The 27,884-nt window shown below is 44.9% G+C and overlaps 1 protein-coding gene across 3 annotated transcripts in view; it reads left to right on the plus strand.

Annotated features, from left to right (window-relative positions):
• Mylk (myosin light chain kinase) overlaps positions 1-27,884 on the plus strand; it is a 202,635-nt gene that overhangs the window by 120,160 nt on the left and 54,591 nt on the right. For all 3 annotated transcript variants that reach the window (XM_090345269.1, XM_090345261.1, XM_090345252.1), the window contains 2 exons: positions 3,466-3,582; positions 14,046-14,132. In XM_090345269.1, the coding sequence (XP_090201395.1) occupies positions 3,466-3,582; positions 14,046-14,132 (204 nt within the window). The remainder of the gene's footprint in view (positions 1-3,465; positions 3,583-14,045; positions 14,133-27,884) is intronic.

Consider the following 27,884-nt stretch of genomic DNA (forward strand, 5'->3'; position numbering starts at 1 on the left):
TTTCTAGACCTGCCTAAGCTTCAGAGTGGGAGGCAATGGCCCAGGACAGGGCTGAGATAGTATTCCAAGTGCTTAATCTTTCTGCTTTGCTTTCTGCCTCCAGGCCAGGCTTTCTTCCACAAAGCATTTCTCCTAGTCTCCTTAGGAGGATTTGTTTTGCTTGCTGTTGTCAAGATATGACTCATTTTTAATTGCCTTCAAAATGACATCTTGCCAAAGCTTTTTAAAAAATATGTAAGTCCATCCTACAAGGATGAAGAGAGCATGATGGCTCCTACTAAGGCATTATTCCCATCCTTCCATTGGATGGATGCATAATACACTCGAGGAATTCTGAACTGGGAGGTTTTTCTTCTGCTTTATGATTTTCAAAAGTCTGTTTTGTTTGATATATGACCTGTCCTTGCATAGACCACCTGATGCAAAAACGGCCTTTGTTATTCTTAGAATGGTGTGCTACATACTCATGCAAGACAGCCAGACAGAGAGAGAGAGAGAGAGAGAGAGAGAGAGAGAGAGAGAGAGAGAGAGAGAGAGAGAGGGAGAGAGGGAGAGAGGGAGAGGGAGGGAGAGAGAGAGAGAGGTGGGAGGCAGGCATGCATTTCTGGAAGGGCCTTGAGAAGTGTTTTGGTCATGGTGAGCTCAGGTATCTTGCAAAACTAGGAGGGGTACAGCCAGAGCTAGGTACTTATGGGTGATACAGAGAGCACAATGCCTAAAGAAGTAGCCGTGGGGGCGGGGGTGCAGCAATGTGGCCTAGCGTGGGGGTGGGGGGGCAGCAATGTGGCCTAGTGGTAGAGTGCTTGCCTAGCATGTACTAAGCCCTGGGTTTGATTCCTCAGTACTATATACACAGAAAAAGCCAGAAGTGGTACTATGGCTAAAGTGGTAGAGCACTAGCCTTGAGAATGCTCAAGGACAGTGTGGCATTGTTGGGAAGGTGGGCAGACCCTCATGCCTTCAGACCATTCCCTGCCCCCATAATAGTCCCTTCCTCCCTGGTCCCATCACCCACTCAGCAAATGAGATAGATGAGGGATCTTCAAACACACAGCACTGACTCGCTGGTCAGGAAGGGCTCTGGGAAGAACTTCTGCTGAACCACTCAATGGATTCCTATTCTTGGCCTTTCCCCTTCCTTCTCACCCCCTCACAATTCCGCACCAGACTGAGGCTTTAAAAAAAAGAAAAGAAAAAAAGACAAAAAAAAAAAAAAGGAAACCCTGGGAAACAGTTTTCTTCTGGAGGTCAGGAATGAGCTGTCCCACAGGAAATACCAGATTCTTCATCTGGGATAGCCAGCCTCCCAGCCTGCTCCAGCCCTCCCTCAGCCCACTTCTGCTGGTGGCCAGGGTCTGCTCTGGCACGGGAATTGGTGGGCAGAAGGGGCAGAGCTGAATCCAAACTGCCCTCCCCAGCAGCTCACTACTGTCTACTGCGTGTGTCATTTTTGTTTAAGGCTAAAGGCAGCCAGGCATTGAAACTGAAAGAAAACCAAAGACCTGAGCTGCACGTTCCTTCCGGGGGGGAGGGGGGGAAGGCGTGGGGGGATCTGTTCTCAGACCTCAGCCCCACCTGGTGGAGGGAAAAGCTCAAGGTGGGGTCAATATCTAAGCCTCCTTTTTCAGGCCAGAGGTCATTTCAGCTTCTTCCTGCTACCCAGATGAATACAAAATTCTCTCTCTTGAGGGGGTAGTTACCCTCCTTCCAATGTCCCTGTACTTAGGCATTATTACACGCATGCCAGAGTTTCTGAAGTTCCAAGAACAGCCTTTCTGCTATAGTTTCTGCCAGTTGTCTCCTAAGCACAGTGGAGAGAGACACTGGCCAATTGCCCTCCCTGTGGAAGGACAGAGTGAGGCCTCTCCAAGTGACAGAGTGTGTGGAAGGGTAGAAGGGTATAGGAGATAGAGGGCACCAATCAGCCATGGTGTCCTCGGAAGTCTCAGCCCTTTCCTTTCTCCAGATCTGAAGGAGAGTCTCTGGGCACAACTAATGCCATACTTGCTTTCTGGATCTCTTGCATTAGTCAGATCTATGTGTCCCCCTAAAATGGAGAAAGGAATGGTAGAAAGTTGTGTGGGTATCCCTTTTGAGATCAAAAAGCCCATGGGAATTGGCTTCCCTTCTGGTTTGCCCTCCTCTCCCACACACACATACATCTGGGACACATACAGCTTTGAGCTCCTAATGTCAATGGCTTATAGGAGATGGGGATGGTTTACTCCAGGTAGCAGGATACACTGGACTTCTCAAGTGATGACTGCTGTCCTGACCAACAGGGTAGTGTAAGGAAGGATGCCATGCTACTGGCTTATTTGTACTGGATTGACGGAACCTAGGGGACTGCTGCTGGCATGTCTATTGGCTGGCCAGTAGACCTAGCCCTCTGCTGGCCTCTCCCCATACCCTGAGGGAAACCCCAGGAGTCCCCCTAGTCCCTCACTGTCTTTAGCCAGCTGAAGTTGAGAGAACCTAGTGGTCAAGGAGCAGATCCCAGATTCCTGTGTGTCAACATATTGCCTTTCCCTCACCACTAGCCATACCAGAAGAGGTGGGGGAAAAGTCATGGGCAGACCAATTGAAGGCTTGCCACTCTCTAAGGCAAGCAGAAGACCTGGCCCCAAAGGCAGACAGTCTGAGGTGCCTCTTCTGACAATATGCCTCTCAGATCATCTTCCTGAAGAGCTAGTGCCATGGTCCCATACTAGATTCACCTTCCCGAATAGATATCCCGAATAGATAGCCACTGCCCCTGGCTGGACAAGGGTTCCTTCCTCTCTCACTCATCTATTTGTTAAAAATCCCCTTTCCAAGACAGGCGTTGTGGCACACATCTGTAATCCTAGCTACCCAGGAGGCTGAGATCTGACGATCGTGATGCAGAGCCATCCCAGGAACTAAAGACTGTGAGATTCTTATCTCCAATTAACCACCAGAAAACCAGAAGTGGTACTGTGACTTCAGGGGTAGGGCAATAGCCTTGCACTGAAGAGCTCAGGGACAGCACCCAGGCCCAGAATTCAAGCCCCATTACCAAAAACAACAACAACAAAAACAAACAAACAAACAAAAAACATTTCTAAGAGACATCCTTAGAATCAGTGCTGGCCAGATCCTGCTCTTCAGCCACCTTCATATTTTGGAAACTGCACCTGATTCCTTTCTTCCTTGGTCAGGAGCCCAGGGTGCAGAACCATGTCCATTTGTTCCTTCTATTGTATCAGATGTTCTCCAGATAAGGAAGCCACTTTTCTTCTCCAGTAGCCTCCAAGAAAGGCAGAGTAGTGAGTGCTTGGAGGAACATACCAACTTTTGGAAACAGGTTATCAGCAAGAGAGTGTACTGGCCTCAGCAAGGCATGGGTTGGTTCCCACAGGCCTCTGCTCCTGGAGGCTGCTATGGGAAGATGTTGTACTAGGACCCTTCCTGGGCTATTCACCATCTCTTCCTGTTCCCCCACAGGCTCACTATGCTCAGTCTCCATCGAGAAGGCACTGCCAGAGGACAGAGGCCTATACAAGTGTATAGCCAAGAATGCCGCTGGCCAAGCCGAGTGCTCCTGCCAAGTCACTGTGGATGGTAAGCCATACCCACTTATTGCCACCATCTCTTAGTGCCTCCTGCACCTGAATAACCTGTTTCCAACTGTTCCCATTCCTACCTAGGCACTGCTTTGGTGAGAATGAAACTATCTTTTACAAAAACAAGACAGGAGGGAAAGTGACAGCTTTCCCTGATCACCCCATGTAGTGGCCTCTTCCTGTACCCCCTGCTAGGAGGAGGGGCTCTTCATCTCCTCCTCCTTCTCTTCTACCTCCTTCTTCCCCTCCTCCTGCTCCTCCTCCCCTTCTTCCTCCTCCTCTTACAATCCTGACCTCACATCCAGTACCTCTAAACAGGAACACCAGGCACTAGGGCACTAGCAGGAGAAAGGACACACCCACAGGAAAATGACTGCAAGGGCTTTTTTTTTTTTTTAAACAAGCCAGCAAAGGAGAGTGAGTGCTGGTGCCGGGGCATACAGGCTCAACCTGGGTCCTGGGGATGTGAGGAGGCTGCTGAGTGTGGGAGCATCTTCGAGGAAAAGGTGAGTCAGGCTGAGGCCTAGGGCAGAGAGGACACAACCACCTCTCTGCTGAAAGGAAACAGTAATAGTAAGACGGAGAGAGAGAAGAGAGGTTGAGCTCAGGGGAGCCATGGGAGGAAGCACAGACCCATCGAATATGAGTGGAGTTTCCACCTTGGGCATTGGAAAAAGCCCCACTGGAAGACTTGGGATTTGTTCTGAAAAATGTAGGAAGTTTGTGTTTGTGACTCTTCTTCCCTCTATTAGGAGTATAGGTAAGAGACTTTAAATAGAGTAAACCTCATAATGATGGCTTAGTCTGATACTATTATTTACTATTATTATTAGATCATATCATCATCACAGTATTGGGGATGAAACACTCAAAGCTTTGTAAGTACTCTACCACTAAACTACATCTCTAGCCCCAACACCCTCATTTTAGAGATGTGAGAGCTGAGGCCATTCAGAGAAGAAATAGACTTGTTGAGACTGCCTGAGCCCTATACGGTGAGCCTGTACAGATTCCCAAGCTAGTGCCCTTTTTTATATTTTAATACTTGCCTGGAAATGTCTAAAAAGGTAGTTTTTAAGAACAAGTCTCTTGCCCTTGACATGCCTGGTTATTAACCCATCAGTGACATGTCAAAAACCAATGTCCAAATAAGGCGCCTGGAACAAAAGCTTTGTTATCCTTCTGGCTCCTGAATGGGATCACTTGAGTCCTAAAATGCTAACCTGTTTTACTGCCACCTGGAAAGATACAGAATCACTGTCCTCATTCCTGATTGTATAATCTGATCTCTTGATCATAAAGCTGTAATCTACTGGACATAATTAATGGGAGAAAGGAGTCAAAGTCTTATAAAGAGATGTCTTTTAAATACACAGTGACATGGTAAAGTTAAATTGCTAGCAGCCAAAAAAGGAGATGCTGATATCCTCTGAGATTGTGTCTGCTCCCAAGAGTGCTGAATATGCCATGGTCTGAGTCTAGAAAACTAGATCTAGCATCTCAGAGTTCATGGTCAGCTGAGGAAAGGACAGAGGAGGGGTGGGAGAGGAGCTGATAGCTCAGACTTCCAAGCTCTCCTTACCTGGGAAGCCACCACACAGGTCAGAGTCCTGCTTCTTTCCAGGTGTTGCATTGTAGCATTCTAGAGAATTCGACCCCAGAAGCTGATAGCCCTACTTTTTAGACTCACAGTCCTTCCACACCAATCTATGTTAATGAGATTATGTACTTTGGGAATCCCAGACCTTTTGAACTCTCATTTGCAAGGATAGTTGCAAACAGGACAGCAATTTAGTCTCCTTATCTATAAAGTATTAGCAACTTGCTCAGATTTGTTTGTAAAGCAAAATTTCCTTTTTTTCCTATAGATTCAGAATCTTTAGTGGCTTTTTTTCCTTCAAGTTTAAGGAATGAATTCTTTCTGCAACTTAAGGGGAATCTGCTTGCCCTAAAAACAACTGGAAGAGTCTTTTGCTGTCCTTACTAATTTTTTTTTAATCAGTCATGGGGCTTGAACTCAGGGCCTGGACACTGTCCCTGAGTGTCTTTTATTCAAGGCCAGTGTTCTACCGCTTTGTCCTACAGCTCCATTTCCCATTTTCTGGTATTTAATTGAAGATAGCATCATACACTTTTCTTCCCAGACTGGTTTTGAATCTTGAACCTCAGATCTCAGTCTCCTTGGTAGCTAGGATTACAAGTGTGAGCCACTAGTAGCTAGCTTTATCCCACTAATATTATGTGTGCTCACACATGCATGCCATCCTAGGGCTTGAACTCAGGACCTAGGTGCTATCCAGATTTTTTTGCTCAAGGCTTCATTTCTGGCTTTTTAGTAGTTAGTTGGAAATACAACTCTCATAAATGTTCCTCCCAAGTTACCTTTGAACTTCAGCCTCTTAAATAGCTAGAATTATAGGCACAAGCCACAGGTGCCTGGCTATCCACACTAATCTATCTCTAGTTCTTTCATAGGCAGGGTTTGGCCCTTGGCCACAAACTAGGAGCTGGGCTTTGGGAGAAAAGCTAAAAGTGACAGAAGAGAAACCAGCTAAGACAATGGACTGAGTCTCAGTTAATTGAGGCTGGTTTGGTTTTCATAGAGAAAGAAATGGGGTCACTTCTCCACTTGTTTCCTCCCTATTCTTTTAAATACACAGTGACATGGTAAAGTAAATTGCTAGCAGCCAAAAAAGAAGATGTTGATATCCTCTGAGATTGTATCTGCTCCCAAGAGCACTGAAAATGCTATGGTCTGAGTCTAGAAAACCAGATCTAGCATCTCAGAGTTCATGGTCAGCTGAGGAGAGGACAGAGGAGGGGAGGGAGAGGATCTGTGTCCTGTGTGCTGGGTAGTCCTCTACCACACTTAGTTCTGTTTTTCATCCAGAGCCTTAACTGCTCTCCAGCCATGTTGCATTGTGGCACCTTTCTGCCTCCTTTGCTCTACCCAGCTGAATAAACTTCCATTTGTCCCTTCTTCCTCTCAGCTCTCCCCACAGCATGATACTTAGAGATTCCAATGGGTCTGAGTATCCTTTCAAATTATAGGCAAGTTTTGGTGCGCATGTGAACCAGAGCATCTTTATGAGCAAGTGCCTTGGCTTTTACCTGTAATCCTAGGTACTACAGAGGCAGGGATTAGAAGGATCATGCGTGGAGAGCTGGTGGGGGAAGTCACAAGATCCTCCATCTCAACCAATAAAAATCTGGGCATCATAGCAAATGACTGTTATTCTAGCTATTCAGTAAGTGAAATAGGAGGATTGTGGTCCAGGTTAGTCCAGGTATACATGTGAGGCTCCTATATGAAAAATAACCAAAACTAAAATGGCTAGTAGTATGGCTTAAGTTGTGGAGCATCTCCCTGGCAAATGAATTCAAACCCTAGTGCCACATAAAAGGGAGGAAGGAGGGGCTGAGAGTTTGGCCTAGTGGTAGAGTGCTTGCCTAGCATGCACAAAGACCTGGGTTTGATTCCTCAGTACCACATACATAGAAAAAAGCCGGAAGTGGTGCTGAGGCTCAAGTGGTAGAGCTCTAGCCTTGAGAAAGTCCAAGGACAGTTCTCAGGCCCTGAGCTCAAGCCCAGGACTGGCAAAAGAAAAAAAAAAAAGGTGGAAGGAGGAGAGAGAGAGAGAGAGACAGAGAGACAGAGAGACAGAGAGAGAGAGAGAGAGAGAGAGAGACAGAGAGAGAGAGAGACAGAGAGAGAGAGAGAGAGAGAGAGAGAGAGAGAGTTACTCCAGATGGGGTGATGCACACCTGTAATCTAAGCACTCAGGAAGCCGAAGGAAGGAGGATCTTGAATTTGAGGCCATAACAAAACCCTGTTTAGGAATTTTTTTAGTGAAAGTGGAGAGGAGACCACTTGCTCTGAGGAATTTTCAACTAATCTAGTCAGTGTTAGACTCATTCAGTCCATCCACAATCAACTATCAGGCTCACTTCTGGAAAGGACCAGTCCTATATCCCTCATAAGAGACAGTGAGGTCCTGCTCTACCATGCTGACCTCAGGCTGCTTTCCTAGGCCACTCAGCAGGGAGACCCAGATCTCCTGAAAGCTACTCACTGTCATTCAGTCAGCCTGAGTCCAGCTGCATTCAAACCACACATCTGAGAGCTGAGGGCAAGGCTCAGGTGGTAGATTACCTACCTTCCAAGCTGTATTTCAGGATCTTATAAAAATGAGCCCAGGTGAGTTCACTGGCTATGTCATACACATTATTATTTCCCTTATATAGTATAATATACATGTACATGCAACATGGGCTATTTGAACCTTTTTTTCTATGAACATAGGTGTTTTGAACATTTTGCGGATCAGTTATACCACCCTTCCCTCCAAACATGGAAGGGAAGCTTAGAATGGACAAGGAATTGCCAGAAAACTCACCCCGAAAGGAAAAAGAAAATATGGCCTTCAATGTCTGCTATATACAGACTCATGTACTTTACATTTTCTATTTAGACAGCAGCCTTTCTCATGCTCAGCAGTGTGAACAGCCTTCCCAGAACAGACATTATGCACACTAAGTCCAGGCTGGTCTCCTGTCCCACTTAGAAAATGATAACATGGATCACCTTGGCAGGTCTCAGGTATATCTGGTCCTAGAGCCTTTACTTTTCTATGACTTGGTATGACACCCTGTACAGGGTCTACAAGAGCCCCTCATGGGACTGCATAACCCATTTTCTGGGATCCAGATACTCAGAAGGTGAGGAAGCCCTTCTTGGGCCCGCACAACAAGGTTGGAGTCAGAAGATACCCTGGGCCCTCCCTAGACCATCCAGTCCTTCCCAGCCCAGGCCTCCTTTCTCCAGGAACCCTAGGCAAGGCCCCAGCCTCAGCTACAGGGAGAGTAGGAGTTTGACCTCCACAAGGTCATACGTGCCATTTTTTTTTAATCAGTCACACACATACACACACACACACACACACACACACACACACACACACACACACACACACACACACACACACACAAGCCAGGAGTTGTTTCTAGTGGTAGAGTGCTTACCTAGAATGCATGAAGCCCTGGGTTGTATTCCTTGGTTACCACAAACACAGAAAAAGCTTGAAGTGGTGCTGTGGCTCAAGTGATAGAGCACTAGAAAAGCACTAGCCTTGAGAAAGCTCAAGGATAGTGCCCAGGCCCTGAGTTCAAGCCCCAGGACTAGAAACAAACAAACAAACAAACAAACAAAAAAACAGTACACAGGAGGCAAAGCTGGAAGATCTTGAGTTTGAACCAAACAGACACTTGGGACTATCTATCAACACCAAGTCTCAACAAACAAACAAAAAAAGGAAAAAAGTGAGAGAGGCAAAGCACCCCATGTCATTGTTCATTCATTCAACAAATATGAGTGTTGGCTCTGCCAGGCACTGCTGGAGTAGCTGGCATTTGGAACAGTAAACAGAAGAAGTATCTGCTCTGAGGACTTAACATTTTAGAGAGGAGGCTATAGTGCAGGTGAACAGATATGTTGCAATGTCAGGTAACACTGTACTATGAGGAAAGCACAGTGCAGTAATGAGAATGCTACTTCAAAGTGGCAGGCAGCTGAGGCCTGTGGGGGTAGGGACATTTAAACAGAGGCAGGAAATGAGCAAACGAGTCCCAGAAGAGGGAATAAGCAAGAACAAGATTGTGCTTATGACATTCCCGTAAGAGGAAGCAGGCTAGGCCTTAGGCTATAGAGGACCAGGGTCAAAGTCCTATAGCCCCTGGTAGGAAGCCAGATTTTATTCTATGTGTATTGGGGAAACACTGAATACTTGCAAAGCATCACTCAGCTAGAACAGACCTAGGATGTCAGGAGTGGAGCAGGGACACCAGTCTTTTTGCACCAGTGGAACCTTAGGCTCGCTAGAATGGACAGAAATGATGGGGGTTCAGAATCTGGTTTAATACAGAGCTAACACGAGTTGCTGATGTATTGCTGATGCTTGAAGAAAGAGAAAGAGGAGTTAGTCCAAAGGCCTTACATAGTCTACTCTTTGTTAAAGTCTTAGTTTTCATGGAGGAATGAAGCTCAGTGCTTATAACACCTACTGAAATCAGAATGTGGGAATTGGGAAGCAATCAAAAGTTCTTTAAGTGTGAAGCTGAAGATGTCCATTAGATCAAAGAAGCGTATTTCCTTGACTGATATTTAGATAATTAGATAATTCTGAGGCTGAGTGGGGTTGGACATGAGGAGCCATCTATATGTAGAGTCCATCAGATGCCCTGGGAATTTACTAAGATCTTAGAAGTAGCTGTGGCTGGAATAGGAATAAGAGAAGGAGGTAGAGACCAACAATGAGAGATTAGGGGTTCACAGAAAGAGATTAGGAAGCAACGGCTGCAGAGAGAAACCTAGGAAACGTCCCAGAAGCCAAAAGATGAGACTTTCAATAGGAAAAGAATCATCAGGATCAATATGTCAGATGCTGCTGAGTCCAGAGATCATCCTGAGGGTTGGCCATTTGAGTTGGCCATGTCAGTAGAGATCCTTGATGATCTGAGGAGGAATGTAGGGGAGTGCTGGTAAGAACAGCCTCAACAAGGTGTGCAGAGGACGTCCTGATGAGTTATATGAGAATCTAGACCCATGGGGGGCAGGAGCATAGCCTAGTGGTACAGTGCTTGCCTAACATGCACGAAGCCCTGGGTTAAATTCCTTGGTACCAGATACACAAAAGCTGGAAGTGGTGCTGTGGCTCAAGTGGGAGAGCGCTGTTCTTGAGGAAGCCCAAGGACATTGTCCAGGCCCTAAGTTCAAGCTTCAGGACTGGCACACACACAAAAAAAGAATCTCAACCCAAGCTCTAGACTTTAACCACTGAGGTCCACTGCCACCAAGGCCCAGGCCATTGGTAATTCTGATTGTCATTCACCTTTGTTGGCCTACCATGTTTCTCAATCCACTGTCACTTTCACATTTATCCTTTAAATCATTGCTTGTAGCTAATGAATAGTGGGCTGAACTAGAGACCTGCTGGGGGATTTTTTCGTGGTTGTTGTTGTTATTTCCATCTTCCTGCTGAGGAAGACCAAGGTCAGAAAAGTTTAGAAACTTATCCAAGAACTCATAATGACTAAACAGAGCCAAAAAGGCACTCTCAAAGTTTCTAAGAATCACTCTTATTCTAGCAGGCTGCTTGTTATCTGGCAAAGAAAAGGGCCATCCTGGAAGAGGCTGGAACCATAGCCCCTAAACCCATTCCTAGAAGGTTCCCAAGGCCTCATCTCCCCCTCCCCTAACCTAGGGTCAAAGCCCTGGATTCAACCTCTTGGGGTAAACAAACAAGCAAAAAAAAAAAAAAAAAAAAGAATGCCACCCTGTGCAGATTTCCTCCAGAGCTAGTCCAGGAGTAGAAGGGGTGAGGCATTGTCCATATAAGGACAAGTTTCCCTCTCTCTGTAGAGGCCCCCCACTTCCCCACACCTCCATCTTCCTCCCCCATGCTACTTTGGGGGCACAATGGGGCCAGCAAAGAACTCCAGTCCTGGGGCTCAAATATAGAAATGAAGTCGAATTTCATCACAAAATGATTAAAATAGACAGAAAACTACAAGCTGCTCTTAAACTTTTATTACTATTATTTTTATCCCCTGGACAGCAGCATGAGCACAAAGCTGGTTTTGATTAAGCATGTGGTCCTTCCAGGCCATTCCTTGCTGGCAGTTCTCACAGAGACCTGGTGGTTCCATGTCCCTGGCCAGGCCCCATGGCGCAGCATACAGCCCCGCAGTGCTGGCCCAGGAGCTGGGAGTGTGGTCCCCTACCAGGCTCCAGGTTTGCTTTGAAAAGGGAAACTTGAGCCCTTTTCCCCACAGCCAGATGGAAAGATAAGGTGCAGCCAAGAAACTTCTCAAAACCAGACTCAAAGCAGAGCCCAGGCTGGGGTGCTCACACCTCCAGTGAGTACTGAGACAGTGAAGTGATGAGGCCGACAGGGACTGGTCCCAGGGCTTTCTGAAGGTGGAGGATATCTTCAGAGCATATGATCAGTGGACGGAAGGGGTTCATTAAAGTAAACAATGCTTATCAACTCTCCAAAGCACTCTCGGGTGCCTTTTCTTTCTTGTGTGGATCTGGAGACACTGAGATAGAGAAAATATGAGTTGTTGTTGTTGTTGTTGTTGTTGTTGTTGTTGTTGTTTTCCTCTGTGTAAATGTGGAAACAGAAACAGAGGAAAGTTTTTTTTCTTGACCTCTGACCATAATAGTGCTCTGAAAGAATGTTTAAAATGACCCACAGGGGGAGAAATCATACTAGGCCCCACTACGGTCTTTCAGAAATCCAGGGAAATAGGTTTTTCATGCCTCGGTTTACCCATCAGTATAAAAAGAATCCTGTTTCTTCTATCCAAGTCTCTTCTATACTCTGGGACTCTCCAGGAGAATGCTGAGACAGGTATACAAAACTATGTACACATTCTGACCTTCCAAAAAAGGAGGGAAATGAACAAAGAAAGAAATCTCCTTAAAGTTCTAGGGAAGTTTCTGTCCCTCTCGCTGTGTGTCCACCTGGAACTGGCACCCTGAGGTGTGCGCAGCTTCTTGACAGCTTGACAGAGCTGGCTCCCAATGGCAGGGACCCAGGACTCACCATCCAGGGCTGTTTTGTTCTTGTAAAAGGTGGTGGGATATGGGTAATACACAGTAGGGCAGGGGTCAAGGAAGGGGCTGGATTATCAACCTCTGCTTAAAAGGATTTTTTCCATCTTTATTTTCTTATTCTCCATCCCTTGTTATATACTGCTAGAAAGTCCTACTTGAAGTCCAACCTGAATTTTTCCTACAGTTGCTCATTTATAGCCTTCAGCTATCCTCACTATTGTTACTACTACTTGCAGGATTGATAGTAAAGGTACAGGACAATTTAACAGTTTGCCCAAGTTTGCATCAGGGCCTAGATCGCTTTCTAGACAAGTGTTCAACCACTTGAGCCATACTCTTGTCCTTCTGCTTTTAGTTTGTTTTTCAGATACAGTCTTAGCCTCAAACCTCAATCTGTCTACCTCCAACTTTAAAGGAACTAGGACCACAGGCATGAACCAACCACCTTGCCTGGCATTTTTTTTTTTTTTTGAGATAGGGTCTTGCCAACTTTTGTCTGAGCTTGCCTAAAAGCCTGATTCTCCTTTCTTTACCTCCTTAGTAGCTGGGGTTATAGGCATGAGCCACCATAACCAGCTCTTAGCTATGGTCAGTGGGCAATTGCCTACTACAGCCCTGTGGTCTCTGATCTGTCATTGGACCTACAAAATACCTGCACAGAGCCTGTCAATGTGAGCTGGAAAGAGTATGTCCTCAGCCCCTGGATTCTAAGTTCCTGGTGCTCCTCTCTGCTGAACTCCAGGAGCCCAGTCTAGACAGGATCAGCCAGGGCTGCCAATCCTAGAGGTGGAGACAGGAGATGGATCTTCCTCCCCAGCCAAGCCACAGGAATGTGACCAAAGTCCCTTCTGGAAAGTCTCCCCACCCCCTTCCTCCCAGTGAGCTTCCTCCCAGGAGCAGGAAATGGAGGACAGGAAGGGGCTCCAGGGGGAGTGTCCTCCAGGCCTTGTGTTCCTTGTGTAGAAGGAGGCTGGTAAAAACTGGAGATGGTGATATCCAGTCAGCCAGTAACTTCTTATCTCAGTCCTGGGTAGTCTGCCCATGTCTTAAAGTCCATTCTTCAGGTAAGGGTTAGGCTAGGCTGCCCTGCCCTGCCCTGCCCAGCCCAGCCCAGAGTGCTGATTCCATATTACCCCATACAGGGGAAGGCTTCCTCAAGTATTGTCCATGCTTTATATTGAACTAAAAGAGAGAACCTGAGCAGAGAGCTGAGGGGCTGTCCACCCCCTGCCCAGTACCCCTAGTGCTGTCCCAGCAGGGGGCAACTGCAGAAGCCCTCAGATTGAGTCCTTAACTTGGTCTCAGAGGTGAGACGTGCCAGATGCCTGCCCTGCTCCAAGGCCTTTGTCTGGCCTGTCCTGGCCTCAGGCAAAAGCAAGTCTGAGAAACCAGAGTCCTCCCCTCTACCAAATCCATGAGCCTAAGGACCCCATTGCCTTTGGAAGGCCTTTAGGAAGACCAGAACACTTGGCTGAGTGAGTTGGGACTCATAGAAAAATATGGAACAAGCCATGCAGGGGGTTCCCAGCTTGCCAGAGCCATTCCTGGTGGCCTTTGCTGCCACAGCAGGAGCGTTAAGCATTTCTCTAGCCTGTGCATCCATCTTGCTGCTCCTGGATCTGCCATCTGATTTATCAGGCTCCTGCAGTGCAGAAGTCTCTCCTTCTTTGGTGCTCCCAGTGGAACAGCCAGTCCAGGCGCCAGGCTGCTACAAGAGAGGGCCTCAGAGAGGAATGTGGGCTGCTGGGCGGGCACTGGGTCAAGGTGGGGTTCTAACTAAGGTGCCTCTGGTCAGCTCCTTGGACAGCTGCTGACTGACAGTGGTGTTGCTTGTTTTGTTCCAGATGCTCCGGACAGTGAGAATGCCAAGGCCCCGGAGATGAAATCTCGGAGGTCCAAGAGTTCCCTCCCCCCTGTGCTAGGAACAGAGAGTAAGTACTTACTTGGATTTGTCATGCAAACCCTGGGACACCCAGGACTGGGGTGGCATCAGAGGCCTGGCCTTCTGATCTCCTACTGTGACGTGAGTGCTTTCTGGAGGCCTGGCTTCCCTCTGCTCAAGCAGAATGATGTGACTCCTTGTGGGGTTATCTTCCACAGCCCATCTCTTCACACTCGTATGTGCCTGGGAGTGGAGAGGTTGCCACTGAAACTTACATCAGGATTGGTTCTGATTTCCCCAGTTGACTCTGTAGTTCTCAATTTCTCACTCAGGCTGAAATAGCCAATGGTCCTGCTTACCTATGAAATCCCACACAAGTAAACCTTTTACATGTCCTTGCCCTGGACATACCTATCACAAATGGGCACATGGGATCCCATGTGTGCCCCGGCCACCATCTCTCTTGCCAGATCTGCCCCTATTCAATATTCAAGCCAAATCTTGACGTTCTCCTGAGCTTCTTCCTTTTTGATCTTGAATCCCTGTGGGATACCTCTCTGGCCATTTCTCATTGCAAAGCTACTTTAGCCCTGAGGTCTAACCCTCTTCAGCTCAAATAAACAACTCTTTGAGTTCCGAAAGCATCAGCACCTCCTTCCTCCACTGTGTCATTCCCAGAATCATAAGATTGTATCCATGTCTTCAGATGCTTTGCCTGGGCCTTGCTCAGGGAAGATCCTTGAAATTATGTAGTATAACAAACCAAGGGAAGCAGAATGCCAATGGCTCACGCCTGTAATCCTAACTACTCAGGAGGTAGAGATCTGAGGATCACAGTTCAAAGACAGCCTGGGCAGGAAAGACATCAGACTCTTCTCTCCAATTAATTACCAGAAAACTGGAAATGAAGCTGTGTCTCAAAGTAGTAGAGCACTACCCTTGAACAAAAGAGCTCAGAGACAATGGCCAGGCCCTGAGTTCAAGACCCACAACTTAACAACAACAAAATAGCTAAAGGAGAAAGGTGCTTCACTGTTTATTGTGACCGAGATCATAGACAGCTACTTCCCTCTTCATTTATTTTTTTATTTACTTTTATCTCCCCATGGATAATTTATCCATTAGACACCAAGCCTGGGTCAACATGGCTTTTTAGAGGCCCACAAAACTGTTCCATCTTACAAAATCATAAAAAATACACTTTTAGTTCTAAGACAATGTTTTTAGTTGTTGTTGTTGTTGTTGTTTTGCCAGTCCTGAGGCTTGAACTCAGGGTCTGCACACTGTCCCTGAGCTTTTTTTGCTCAAGGCTAGCACTCTACCACTTGAGCCATCGCAGTACTTGCAGGGCTTCATGCCCTTCTAATGCATGCTAGGCAAGCAAGCAGTCTGCCATGATACCATATTCCCTGCCCTAAAACAATGTTTTAAATCCTTGATATATCCGTCTTTATAAATAGAGCAATTTATAAAGTATAATTTACATAATTAAGGTAATGTATTATATGCTTATATGTATACATACGTATTTACACATATACCTTTATTTTTTTTCTTTCATTTTTTCTTTTAAGTGCCAGTCCTGGGGCTTGAACTCAGAGTAGGCTCTGACTCCTGAAGTTTTTTTGATCACAGCTCCCTTTCCAACTTTTGGGGAGGCAGTTGCTTAGAGATGAGTCTCATAGAGTTTCTTGCCCAGTATAGCATTGAACCACTATCCTCACATCTTAGCCTCCTGAATAGCTAGGAATACAGGTGTGAGCCACTGATGTCTGGCAGATATTCCTGTTTTTAATGGAGGAAGGAAGGGGCCCATGAAGACAGAAGTGCCTCAAAAGTTATAATGCAGCCCTGGTTTCCTTTATGGTTATCATACTGATTTGATTAGTTGAATTGTCCTTTGACAACTCCAGTTTTAATAGAGCGCTGAGTAGTTTGCACATCCCTAACACACTTAGTTTTAAACAGAAGACAAGACAACTTCTTTCTTTACCTGGACTCATAGAAAAAAAGACACTTCACAGCAGTATTTTATGACTTTGGTTTTTGTTTTTCTTTGTAAAGTATTATTTTATCTTCCTAATGCTGAGCTTGGGTTACTTAAACACAGGCAGTCAGTGTAATATAGTGGGGTGGCCAAAGTGAAGTTATAATTTCTCCTAGATATTTAATCCAAGTGAGTTCAATATCCATGGGAATAGTGAAGAGACCACTATTGTGAAGCTTCATTGTTAAAAGCATTGTTAATAAGGTGTTTCATAAGCACCTAATAGGAATGGCTTAGATCTTTTTCTTCTCCAAAGCCTGGGCCTTGCTGTGCTAGTTATGGGAAATGTGAACAGACCAGGTATCCCCTGTAGAGTATAAGTGGGTGATGTGGTAGTTTGCCTCTTGGGCACAGGGGCTCAGCCACTCCTGTCCTGGGCTCTAGATCCCTTTTCCAGTGGAATTCTGATAGAGGTGAGGCAGTATCAAAGAAGAACAATGGAGGAGGAAAACAAGTGTGAGACAATGAGTAGGCACACAACTGGGCTTTTTGTCCTGGAGAGCTATGGAGGCTGTGGAAACCCCCTATCAAGTTGTCAAACTTGTTGTCAAACTTAGGTTGCCTCCCAGGATAGCAAGGCTGTGGCTATATACTGGAATCGCCTGGGGAGCTGCCTGGGATGCTCCCCAACCCCACCACCCTGCACCTCAGCATCAAATCAGAGCCTCGGGGGTGGGACCCAGATTCAGTGATGCAGGGGGAAGCCAGGGCCCCACCGTTAGTTGTGAGCAGAAGATCTTCCCACTGCTGCTGTCAAGTGTGGAGCTACTGGGGTCCTCTCCTGCCTACACTTTCAGAGGGTTTCAGTGCCTGTGGGGTTCAGGCAGCCTAAATATGAGAGCAGCAGAGATGGAAGGAAGTGCTTTATCTTCATAGAAAATATACACATTTATGATGCTACTCCTTGTCTACAAGGGGTGTTTCACCCTGTGTAGGCAGCCTTCATGGTATAGTGACACATTCATTCTCCAAAGAATGGGAGTGTGCCTCCCTTTCCTGGCCCATCCATCAGTCCCCATCACCTCAAACCTGCTACCAATGACAGCTGCTAGCTCACCACTACCCAGATACATGTGTTCTTATCCTGGTCCAGGTGCCCTAGGGATACCACGGGGCTCGGGTCCTGGAGCCTCCTAAAGAGGTATCTATCCAGAGATGGGAAATGTCTTTTAGGTCCATGTCCCCAGTATTTTCTCTCTTTGTGGGATTATTTATTGTTTATTAGCTGCTACAAGGATTATAGCTACATATATTCATTTTTAAGCATTTTAAACAATTCAGAAATATACTAAATCCAATATGAACATCTATCTCCCAGTTTTACTAACTCCAATTCAGTTATTCTTCTGTGCATTTATATACATACATATGAAAATGTATAAATATGCAAATATACAAATACATCAATTGGAGGGTTTTTGCCTATAGAAATGGAATCCTGCAGTCTCGGTACCTTTTTCTTTTACTGTCTTCAGTCCTAGACATGTCTGATTCCATGAGTAGTCTGGCTGTGTGTGTGTGTGTGTGTGTGTGTGTGTGTGTGTGTGTGTGTGTGTGTGTGAAGGGCCATGAAGTAGCTAATGTGAAGAGGAAATCCATCTTTCCTGAGGAAAGGGAGAGAGACTTTGCTGTTGTAATGGAGCATAGTCAGATCCCTGTGAGTACATGCCCCTGTTCCCAGCCAGGCCCCTGTGGTCGTGTGAACCAGTATGGTCAGGTATGAGCAAGGATGGTGCTGTCCACACTGTGGCTTGGGAGCCACTGGAGACTCACTGCTGTGAGAAGAAGAAGAAGCCAATTCAGCTGCCCCCCAATCCAACTGACCAAAGAACAAGGGGCCAAGCAATGACTCACAAGCACAGGAGGAAGGTGGGAGGAGTTTGTGTGGGAGGGCTTGGGGAAGAGAGAAGCTAGGGCTAGGTTATGAAGGAGAGGAATGCAGTTTATGTGGTTTGGTTGGAGAGGAATGATAACATTGGTAAGGGAGGGAAGGCAGAAGGGGAGACAGCACAGATGCTAGGGTGACTCTTGTGAGCATGATTGAGTTGGGCAGCACTAGTTTTCTGAATTCCTGTGTATCATCAGCCATCCTCTTAGCTGAGCTGTCTGCATTGTTCCAGCTAAGTCGTTGACTCCACTATGCAAATCATTGCTCCTATTTTACAGATGAGTCCTAAAGATGAAACTTCCTTACCCAGGGTGTTACAAGTAGTAAGGAGTGGAACTATGTTTTCCCGCCATAAGCCCTCGGCCTGGCCACAGACTCAGATTCATAGGTTGTGCTTAAGGTTGGACCATAGGAAATAGCAGGAGGAGGTGGAGGACTAGCTGATAAGACTGATAGATGCCTGGCTGTCAAGTTTAGAGGGGAAAGAAGAACGGCTGACATATGTCTGGGTCTAGGGACTTCTCAAAGTATTTGCTGCATACCTGTCAATGGATTATTATTTTTTAAACTATTTTGATATCATCTCAAAGTTCCAAAAAATATTTCAACAAACTCTTATACTATGCTTTACTTGACACTCACCAATTGTTTACATTTTACCCAGTTGTTTTATCATTATGTACATATTCATTTACTATTCATTCAGCCACCTCTTTCAAACAAAATTAGAGATACCAATTCATGTGTGTCTCCTAAGAATATAACCACAATGAAATGATCAAAACCAGGAAATGTGACATGGAATCAATGCTGTTATCGAACCATCCACAGTCCACCCTCTATTTCTATCAGCTGGCTCAATAATGTCTTTTATGGCTGCCTTTCTCTCCTCTTGGTGGGAATCTAATACCAGCACCTCTGGAACACTTCCTTACTTCTTCAGCCCACAGTGAGTGGATCCTCTCCTGTTTGGGAGATAGCTCAGGCCCTGGGGAGAAGGACCCCCAAAGTCCTCAATCAGATGGAATAGGGAGATAGGAACAGCTTGGCCTGATCAGTTCTAGGGCAATGCTCAGACCCAAGGCCCAAGAAAGCTATGGATATGCAAAGCATAAGAAGGTCTGTATTATTCCATTAATTAAATGTAAGACTTTAGTGAAGGATTTACATCTCTCTGGACCATGGCTTCTTCATCATCCATGGCTAACCCCAGGCCTTTTTCAGCTGTGATGTCAGCACCATGGATAGAAAGGTTTTGAGAAGTATAATTCAGGTGTATGGAAACAAAGCTACAGCTTTAGCTCGGCTGAGTTTGCACAGCAGTTCAAGGTGTTCAGACTACTGGAGATCTGATCAACTGAGGAAGGCCTTAGGAGTTTTGTATGGAGGATAACTTGCCATTCTTAGTAAGTATTTGAATTTTCTAATCTGTTTTTGATTCTCTGCTTTAAGGGTTCTTGCCTGTACTATGGAGCTGTAGTTTAAAGCTGATGAAGGCCCAACAACCCTTTGGATTCCATGCGTGGCCTTGATGCTCATCTCTGGCCTTGATCACTGTGGACCATCCCAGTGACACAACAGACCACTTAGATTAAGATGGGTTGTTTGTTTTTGGTTTTGGTTTTGTTTTTTTTTTTTCTGGTATCTAGGCCTCTGGTATGTTTCTTTCTGTGAAACTGAAAGTCATACCAATTTGAAAGGATTCTTTTATATCAAATTCAGTGTCCAGTTTTCATGTAAGTTTCCTCAGGATCAGACATGCCTAGTAAACATTTTCTATACGTCATGCAAAGTGCTATACCTTAATAGGATCCAAAGGTCTGGAAGGAAATGCTTGAGAGTTTGAGTTTTGACATCCAGACTTCCCTGATAGTGAAAGATATGGGGAAGATTGTTTCATGATGGTCTCTAAAAGTGGACATCAACTCTACTAACTCCCTACCAGGGAGGAAGTATCAGTGTGATAGAGCCTAGCACCCTATCCCCACCTCCTCCTTGTGCCTGGGCCCCTGTGACATCCAGCTTCTTCTCTAGTACTTTCTATGCCTCTCCTAAACCTGACAGTGAGTCTTCCCCAGGGAGCACCTGCTAAGCAACATTGGCCCTGCTGGCCTAGCCATGCTAGGCTGCCTCTTTCACAGCCTTCCCCACATTCCATGTTCTGGGGACTCAGGGATGAGTGTTTGTAGTAACAAGAGGAGCTGTGTTCCTCTGGAATCTTTTAATATGACAGGTGGCCTTTGCTATAAGGGAAATAAGTGGGCAGTTTTCCCAGAGATGTTAATCTAGGAAAACAACCAGTCTTTTTCCACATGTTTATAAGGGGACATGCTAGAAAGGGGGAGGGGACCCTGAACCCACCTCAGTGTCTTCCATACCCGGGCTCCCCAGTGATCCCTGGGTGCTCACTCTACCCTTACCAGCCTATGTCTCTTTGGCAGACAGTCCATGCTAATTTGGGGAACTGTGAAGGTTTAAATGTCTATTTTTAGTTAGCTACCTAAAAAGGGAAATGTCCCCAGAGAGGCAAGAGATGCAGGGACCTACCGTACAAAGGTTGTTGACACTAGCGTCTCAATTCTCCTCTCAGACCCTTTTCACTGTGAAAAGGGAAGGGGTAGGGGAGAAGTACTCATTTGCCTTCAAAATAGCAATCCAGAAACTTCAATGAGAGATGCACCCTTCCCTCCTAGAATGGAAGGCAGGTTCCCAAGGCCAGAACTAGATTAGGCTTGGGCCAGCTGGGATAAAAGCAAGACACCAGCCATTAGGGGACTGATTTTCCCAGCCCTTCCCAGATTTCCTGGGAGACTTCTGGATTCAGTGTTTTGATACATGATCATTTTATTGGTCTTTCTCATATCTAGAGTAGATGGCTCAGCCATCGGTGGTTTTCATCTCAGAAGTCACAGAGCAGACATCTTAAGAGAGTCACAGCAAATTTTACAAGAGTTCAAGTTCCAGGATTATATTTGACAGCATGAGAACTAGGGGCTGAGGTGGGCTATTCCTTCAGAATTCGCAAGTTAACAGAATCTCCTGGATCTCACTCCTAACAGCTATTGATGAAGCAAATGCCAGGTTCTCTGCTAGGGCCAGGATACAGGAAATGGGCCCTGCTGCTGTCTCCTAGCATCTTTCTGTGGGGTGGGTGTGAGTGTGCGTTGGGGTGGTTTTCTGCTATTGTAGAGCCTTGAATGAGTTCTGGAACAGACCCACTGTGAAGGACAGGAACTCAGCCTGGAGACAGTTATGTCTGAGTAAGAGCTGCCTGAAGAGTGAGCAGGAGTCAGCCAGAAGAGAGACCAGTATGTGTAAAAAGCTGAAAGCAAGAGGCTCAGTGTGTTTAGAATGGTTCCAGGCCCATCAGCAGTGCCTGGGAGACTGGAATCGAAATTTAACAACTTTTCCAGGTGATCATAATGCATTGTAATACATTGAGTATACAGGGCATGAGGAAGGGTTTTCCCCAAGAGAAAAGCGCTGGAAAGAAGTCTGGGGATGACCAGAGGCTGCAGAAGTTTCAGCAGTGAGATGACTTTGGATTTAGACTTGAGAAAAATTATATTAGCTACAAGGTAGTAGATGTGTAAGAGTAAGGATGGAAGATCAGAGACATTTAGATGGGGATGGGGAAGGGGAGTATGAGCTGGCATTTAGTTGATCAAATTGATGGGATTTGTAACTGGGCACAGGCTAGATAGGTACCTACAAAAAGACTGGGATAAGGAACAATTTAGAGAGAAGATCTTGGATTTGATTTTGGACCTGTGGGCTTGTAGGATATGTTTGGCATCCCAGAGAGATGATGGCCAGGTGGTTGCACATAAAGTTATGGGCTCTCAAATAGGTATGGGCTGGCTCCAGGGACAAGGTGAGCAGGAGCAGGAACAGGAAAGTAACTCTGAGAGCAACCATGAATGAAATACCCTAGGGTAAGGTAGATGGGTTTAAGGGGTAGGACTGCACTGGATGGGTTGTGCTGCCTGGAGCTGGCTGGGGCAGGCAGCCAAGCTCTCCTCAGAAGTAGACCAGGTAACAAGTATATAAATGATGCTCTGTATCCTTTCCTGGCCTCCATGAGAGTAATAGTCATCAAGGGATTTACAAATATGGGTAGATTTCATTTTCCTTCTAGATTATTCCTTTGTGATAGCAGTTGATGCAGAAAGTTTAGAGTGTTTGAGAAGGGAATGAGGGAAGGGATGACATGAATACTAAGAGATGAGTGAATCCAAAGGAAAAGAAACTGGTTAGTGACCTAAGGACTGCTGAGGGTTTGGACATCTGGACCAGCCTGATTATTTACTGGAAGATCTAAATAGGGGCCAAGGAGCACAAGGTTCAGTGCCATGGTGCCCTTGTGTAGGTGCAAGCTGAACCCCACAAAGTGGCATAATAAATAGTTGGAGAAGCTAAATTTTTCCTAGAGGACAGAGAAGTCCTCTGGGGATCTGTCTGTTTAGGAAAGGAGGTGAGTGAGGAAGGGATCCATAGTAGAGTATTCTTGTTTTTACAACAAATTATGTTTCCTTACTTTTTAATGAGGAAACTGTAGCTCCAGAAGGTTAAATGATGTGCTTTAAGAGGCATACCTCAGTAATAGGATGACATTTGAACACAAGTTCAGCTCCAGAGCCTGAAGACTCTCTACACTTCTCAAAAGGACAGAGAAGGATCTCAGAGGCCTCCATTTGAGGGTGGAACAGAAGTTGACTCACAGAAATAAAGCAGCTAAACACAGGATGGCTGACGTATGTGACACACATCCCCTTTTTCATGAAATGGGGAGATGGTGAGGGGGACTCCGTGTGTTTGGTAGGGGTCAGAACCATATGAGAAGCTTCCTCTGAGAGAGCAGGTTTTAGAATCCAGTGAGTCTCCTTTCCCTTGTGAGTCCAGATCATTAATGAATTCCAGCAGATGGTCACAGAAAATACATGTAACATGTGGAACATTCTTAGCATTTAAAATTGTTTTTACTGTTACGAACCAGAGCAGCTTCAAATGCTAACCAATTCACATAATAGTAGTTCCAAATTTTCAGAGTAAACATAAGAACTGGGCCTTGGGTCCTATTTAAGTATAACATAAAAGATGTATGATGGGTAGACTTACTCTGACCTTATATAGGTTTACACAGAGCCACCAAGTGGGGGTAGGAGGATTTTTAGAAGCCTCCGATTTCATGCTGCCCCTCCTCCTGTTAACCCCTAGCTTACCTCCCCCAGCCACCAGAGAGTGTCAGCTTCTCCCTACCCATTCCCAAGATGAAGGAGCCAGCCACAGTTATATCAGTCTGCCAGACCCTTCTATAGTAAAGTATGGCAGTCTGGTCAGCTTAAACAGAAATTTATTTTCTCACAGTTCTGGACTCTAGAAATCTAAGATTATGGTCTCTCTCATTAGCTTGTAGATAGTTGGCTGTCTTTTCTCTAATCTTCCTCTTTACAAAGCCTTCCTTCTGTGTCTATGTCTAGTCAGTGTTTTGTCTCTCTTTATCCATCTATCCACCTATCATTTCTTTCTTCTCAATTTCTTCTTATAAGGGGACCACTCGGGTTATATGAGGACCCATCCTATAGGCCTATTTTATTCTGAAAAGAATAATGGAGGGTAAATATTTTAAATACATTTGAAAGAGTATGAATACAGTCAAAATAGATTGTTACAGCTATGAAAATTGAGTGAGTAAACCTGTGAAATTGTTTGTGAAAGGAGGAAAGGTTGGAGAAGTAATGATAAAATGCTGAGATTGATTGGAATGTATTATAAATATATGTAGAAACATAGCAGTGAAATTCTCTGTATAACTAATGTAATCAATAATAATAATAATAATAATAATGGCCCTATCTCCAAATGCAGCCACATTCTGAGGAACTGGGGATTAGGGATCCAGCATATGAATTTGAGAGGCTACCACACAGCTTCTCTAGACAGATGGTCTTCCTCCTCCTGAGACCAGAACTGCTCTGATAGAAGTCTTTTCTCCTTTTCCTTGAAAACTTCTCCCTTCTCAGCAGTCCTGGGTAAGGGCTGGGTGGGGACTTTGTGGTTCAGCCTGTCATCTAAATCAATGTCTAGCTTTCCTGTGTTCTACCCCTCTAGCATCTCTAGGTTTTCCTTCTCTTTCAGAAAGTCCTGGCTGTCTACCTCTCACCTTAGGAAGAACCTTAGCTTCTTATTTCTTCACCGTATTTCTCTTGGTCCAGAATTCTTGAATATGAAGTCCCCTTACTCCCCCCTACACATACACACCTATTCCTTTAAGCATTTCCCTAGAGTCACTTTGACCCACCATCCTCTGAACCTCCATAGTAATACCCATTAGCTCTGTGCTGGCCACACCTGGAAGCCTTTTTAAAGATCTATTCTGGCCCTTTGGTTAATCCCATATTGTAACAATATCTGACTTTGTTACCTGGTATATTACATATATATAGGTAGATATATATATATATATATGCTTATTTGTTTATTTGAAATAGGAGGGGGAAAATGAGGGGAGGGGTGGGAAAGGGAAATGGGGACAAAAACATGAGAAGGGGTACCAATGTGTGAGAAGTAATGCACCTTCTATCTGGTGAATATAACTGTAACCCCTCTATACATTAAAATAAAAAAATGATGGTAATTTTAGATACAGTAGGCCATATAGGAGGGGGCTAAATGAAAGGACCTCCAGGATATGGAAACAAGAGCCATATAATGTGGGATTGTTGTTCTTAACATACTATGTTATTTCTTATCTCTTTTGTTGTCCCTTGGTTATTCTTATATTGTTACAATATCTTATCTTGTTATCTGGGGAAAAAAAATCTATTCTGTCCCCTGCTCACAGTGACATTTCCAATATGATTGGGCATTGGACTTCCACAGCCTTCTCTTTCCCCTAACTCTTCTCTGGGGCACCAGCTGGGGTTGGCCCTGGCTCCTTCTCATCTTTCACTGAATTCTTTTCCCCATAGCTCTTACCCAGCCTGCCAACTTGCCTGTTAACTTCAGTTTTAATCTGAAATCTTTTCTTTCCAGTCTCCACCTAGAACTCTGGTCCTTTGTATTCCTTCAATACAATTTCCCACTATCTAAGCAAGAACTTGCAAAATAACTTTTTTCTCCCTCCTGTTTTGCCCCCTAAATTCCTTTAATGTTTCTTTAATGTTGTACCTCTTTACTGAATGGACTTTGATCAATGACTAAGAAGATCTGATAGTAGCCCAATTGCCCCCAAGCCTTTGGGCCCAGTCAATAGTTATTTGTGTTCGGACTTCTTGCTCCCTTAGGACAAAAGGCCTACCTCTTATCTCTGTGTTAGAAACCAGTGTCAACCAGGAGAACTTTCTGTAATGATAGAAAAGGTGTGTCTGTATCTTGTGGCTACTAATCACTTTTGGAAATTGGGCACTTAAAATGTGATAGAGGGATGGAATACTTAATTTTCCTTAAATACTTGATTTTCCACACTGTCTTCATACTATCGTTCTCTAATACCAGCCTCTACTGAACACCACCACTACTTAACACTGCACTCTCTCTCTCTGCTGCTCACATGGGCTCCTCTTCAGGTCAATTTTCAAAACCTCAGGTTTTGCTCACTGCTGGGCCTTCCAAACATACCCTTAACCTAAAGGTTCTATTTTCTACTCTTGTTTTAGTTAGTTAGCTATTTTGGTGATGGTACTAGAATTTGAACTCAGGCCTTTCACTTGGTAGGCAACTGCTTTTCTATTTGAACTATTGTCTTCTGCTTTTGAGCAATTGCCTCTTGTTGACTAGGTAATATAACTTTTTAAACTCAGGATCTTACAGCCCCACAAGGCTTTGCTTGTTTGATTGGTGCTCTAACATTTGATTTACACCTCCAGCCAGGCTTTATACTGGTTATTTTTGTAAATGAAATCTCATGGGCTGGCTTGAAACCACAATTCTCCAATCTTGGTCTCTTGAATAACTAAGATTACAAGTGTGAGCCACCAGCACCTGGTTTACAAATCATTTTTATATATCCTCTTCTTCCAGATTCTATTTCTTTGTTTGCTTTTTCATATTATTTCTTTCCCACCTTTCTTTTTAAATGCTAGAGATCCAACTCAGCCATATCCTCAGCCCTAATTTCTTTATCTAGATCTACACACACACACACACACACACACACACACACACACACACCTATTGTTTGATAAGCAGTTTGAAATTGTACAACAGTACAACAGTACATATTTCTTTCTTTTTTTTGCCAGTCCTGGGCTTGAGCTCAGGGCCTGAGCACTGTCCTTGGACTTTCTCAAGGCCAGAGCTCTACCACTTGAGCCTCAGCACCACTTCCAGCTTTTTTTCTATGTATGTGGTACCAAGGAATCGAACCCGGGTCTTCGTGCATGCTAGGCAAGCACTCTACCACTAGGCCAAACTCCCGGCCCCTCAGGGTGCATATTTCTTAAGAGCAAGTAATTGCCTATAAAGCTATAGTTTAATGGTAAATTAACATTGATATAATACTATTATCTAATTTATTGACCATATCTAAATGTTGTTAGTTGTCCTGTAAAATGTCCTTAGATAAAAAGCCTTTCCTGTTTCATATATCTCAACATATTTTGGGCCTTGAGGATAATCTCTGAGTTCTTACATTTGTTTGGTTTTTCTCCTCTGTAGAAAACCAGGCTCATAGTGGGTACTGATTGGCCCTTTGCTGACACATAATAAGTTCTCAGTACATTTCTGGTGATGTAAGATTACTAATGGCAATGAACAAGTGTGTACTCAGGGATATGATCATCTCCCTTTCTTAGCTGTCAGGATCCACTCCTCACAGCATCCTCCCAGGACAGTCAGCTGGGTTGCAGCACCTCTCCCCTCTGTAGAAACACACACAGCACCATCCACAGTTAGAATACCTGCCTGTGGTCACAGAGCAACCATAGCCAAGCCGTTCCACAGTGTTTCTCCTCTGTAACCCACAGCAGGTGAGCCATTGGCAGTATTGACCCACCTGTTCTTTCAGCAAATAGTTATTGGGAGCCTACTGCATATTGAGTATGTAGCAGTAAATAACAACAACAATAAAACCCTGCCTTAAAATCCTAACCTTTAGGGAGGAGAAGGACAAATAATAAACAAACAATAAGTGCCAAAGGAGTGGTTATTAAATCAGGGTAAGTGTAAGAAGGAATGCTTGGGACTGAGGCTGTGTCTTATTATGTGGAAGATCTCATTGGCCAGTAGCTCCCCTATGTTTTTGTATTAAGGTATAATTTCCCTGTGCACTATCTTTAGTTCACAGTTCTATGAGTCTTGACAAACTCCTATAGTCATTTAATGGTCATGGCAGTAGTGATAAGGTACCATCATCAACACATTTCCCTGTTTCTCTTGGGGATCAAGCTCTCCCTACCCTTACTTTTGGCAGCCATTGGTCTGTTCTCTGTGCTTGTGGTTTTGAATTTTCTAGCATATTGCACAAATAGAATTACATAATACAAGCCAGGTCCAGTGGCTCATGCTTGTAATCCTAGCTACTCAGGAGACTGAAGTTCCAAGGATCATGGTTCAAAGACAGCCTGGGCAGGAAAGTCAGTGAGACTCTTATCTCTAAGAACCTACTCAAAAAAGCTGTAAGTGGGGCAATGGTTCAAGTAGTAGAATGCTAGCCTTATGCAAAAGATCAGGGAGAGTGCCCAGGCCCAGAGTTTACACCTCAGGACCACCAAATAAAAGTTAAAATAATTGTCTAGTACATAGTCTTTTGAATCTTACCTATAATACCTAAAGAGAAACTGTGGTGGTCATGCACGTTCTATATATCCATAGCTGACTTTTCAATTGATGAGATGTACTCTGCTGTAATTGCACACCATACTCAT

This window comes from Megascapheus bottae, chromosome 1 (assembly GCF_031878675.1).
Source record: "Megascapheus bottae isolate mThoBot1 chromosome 1, mThoBot2.hap1, whole genome shotgun sequence".
Taxonomy (NCBI): domain Eukaryota; kingdom Metazoa; phylum Chordata; class Mammalia; order Rodentia; family Geomyidae; genus Megascapheus; species Megascapheus bottae.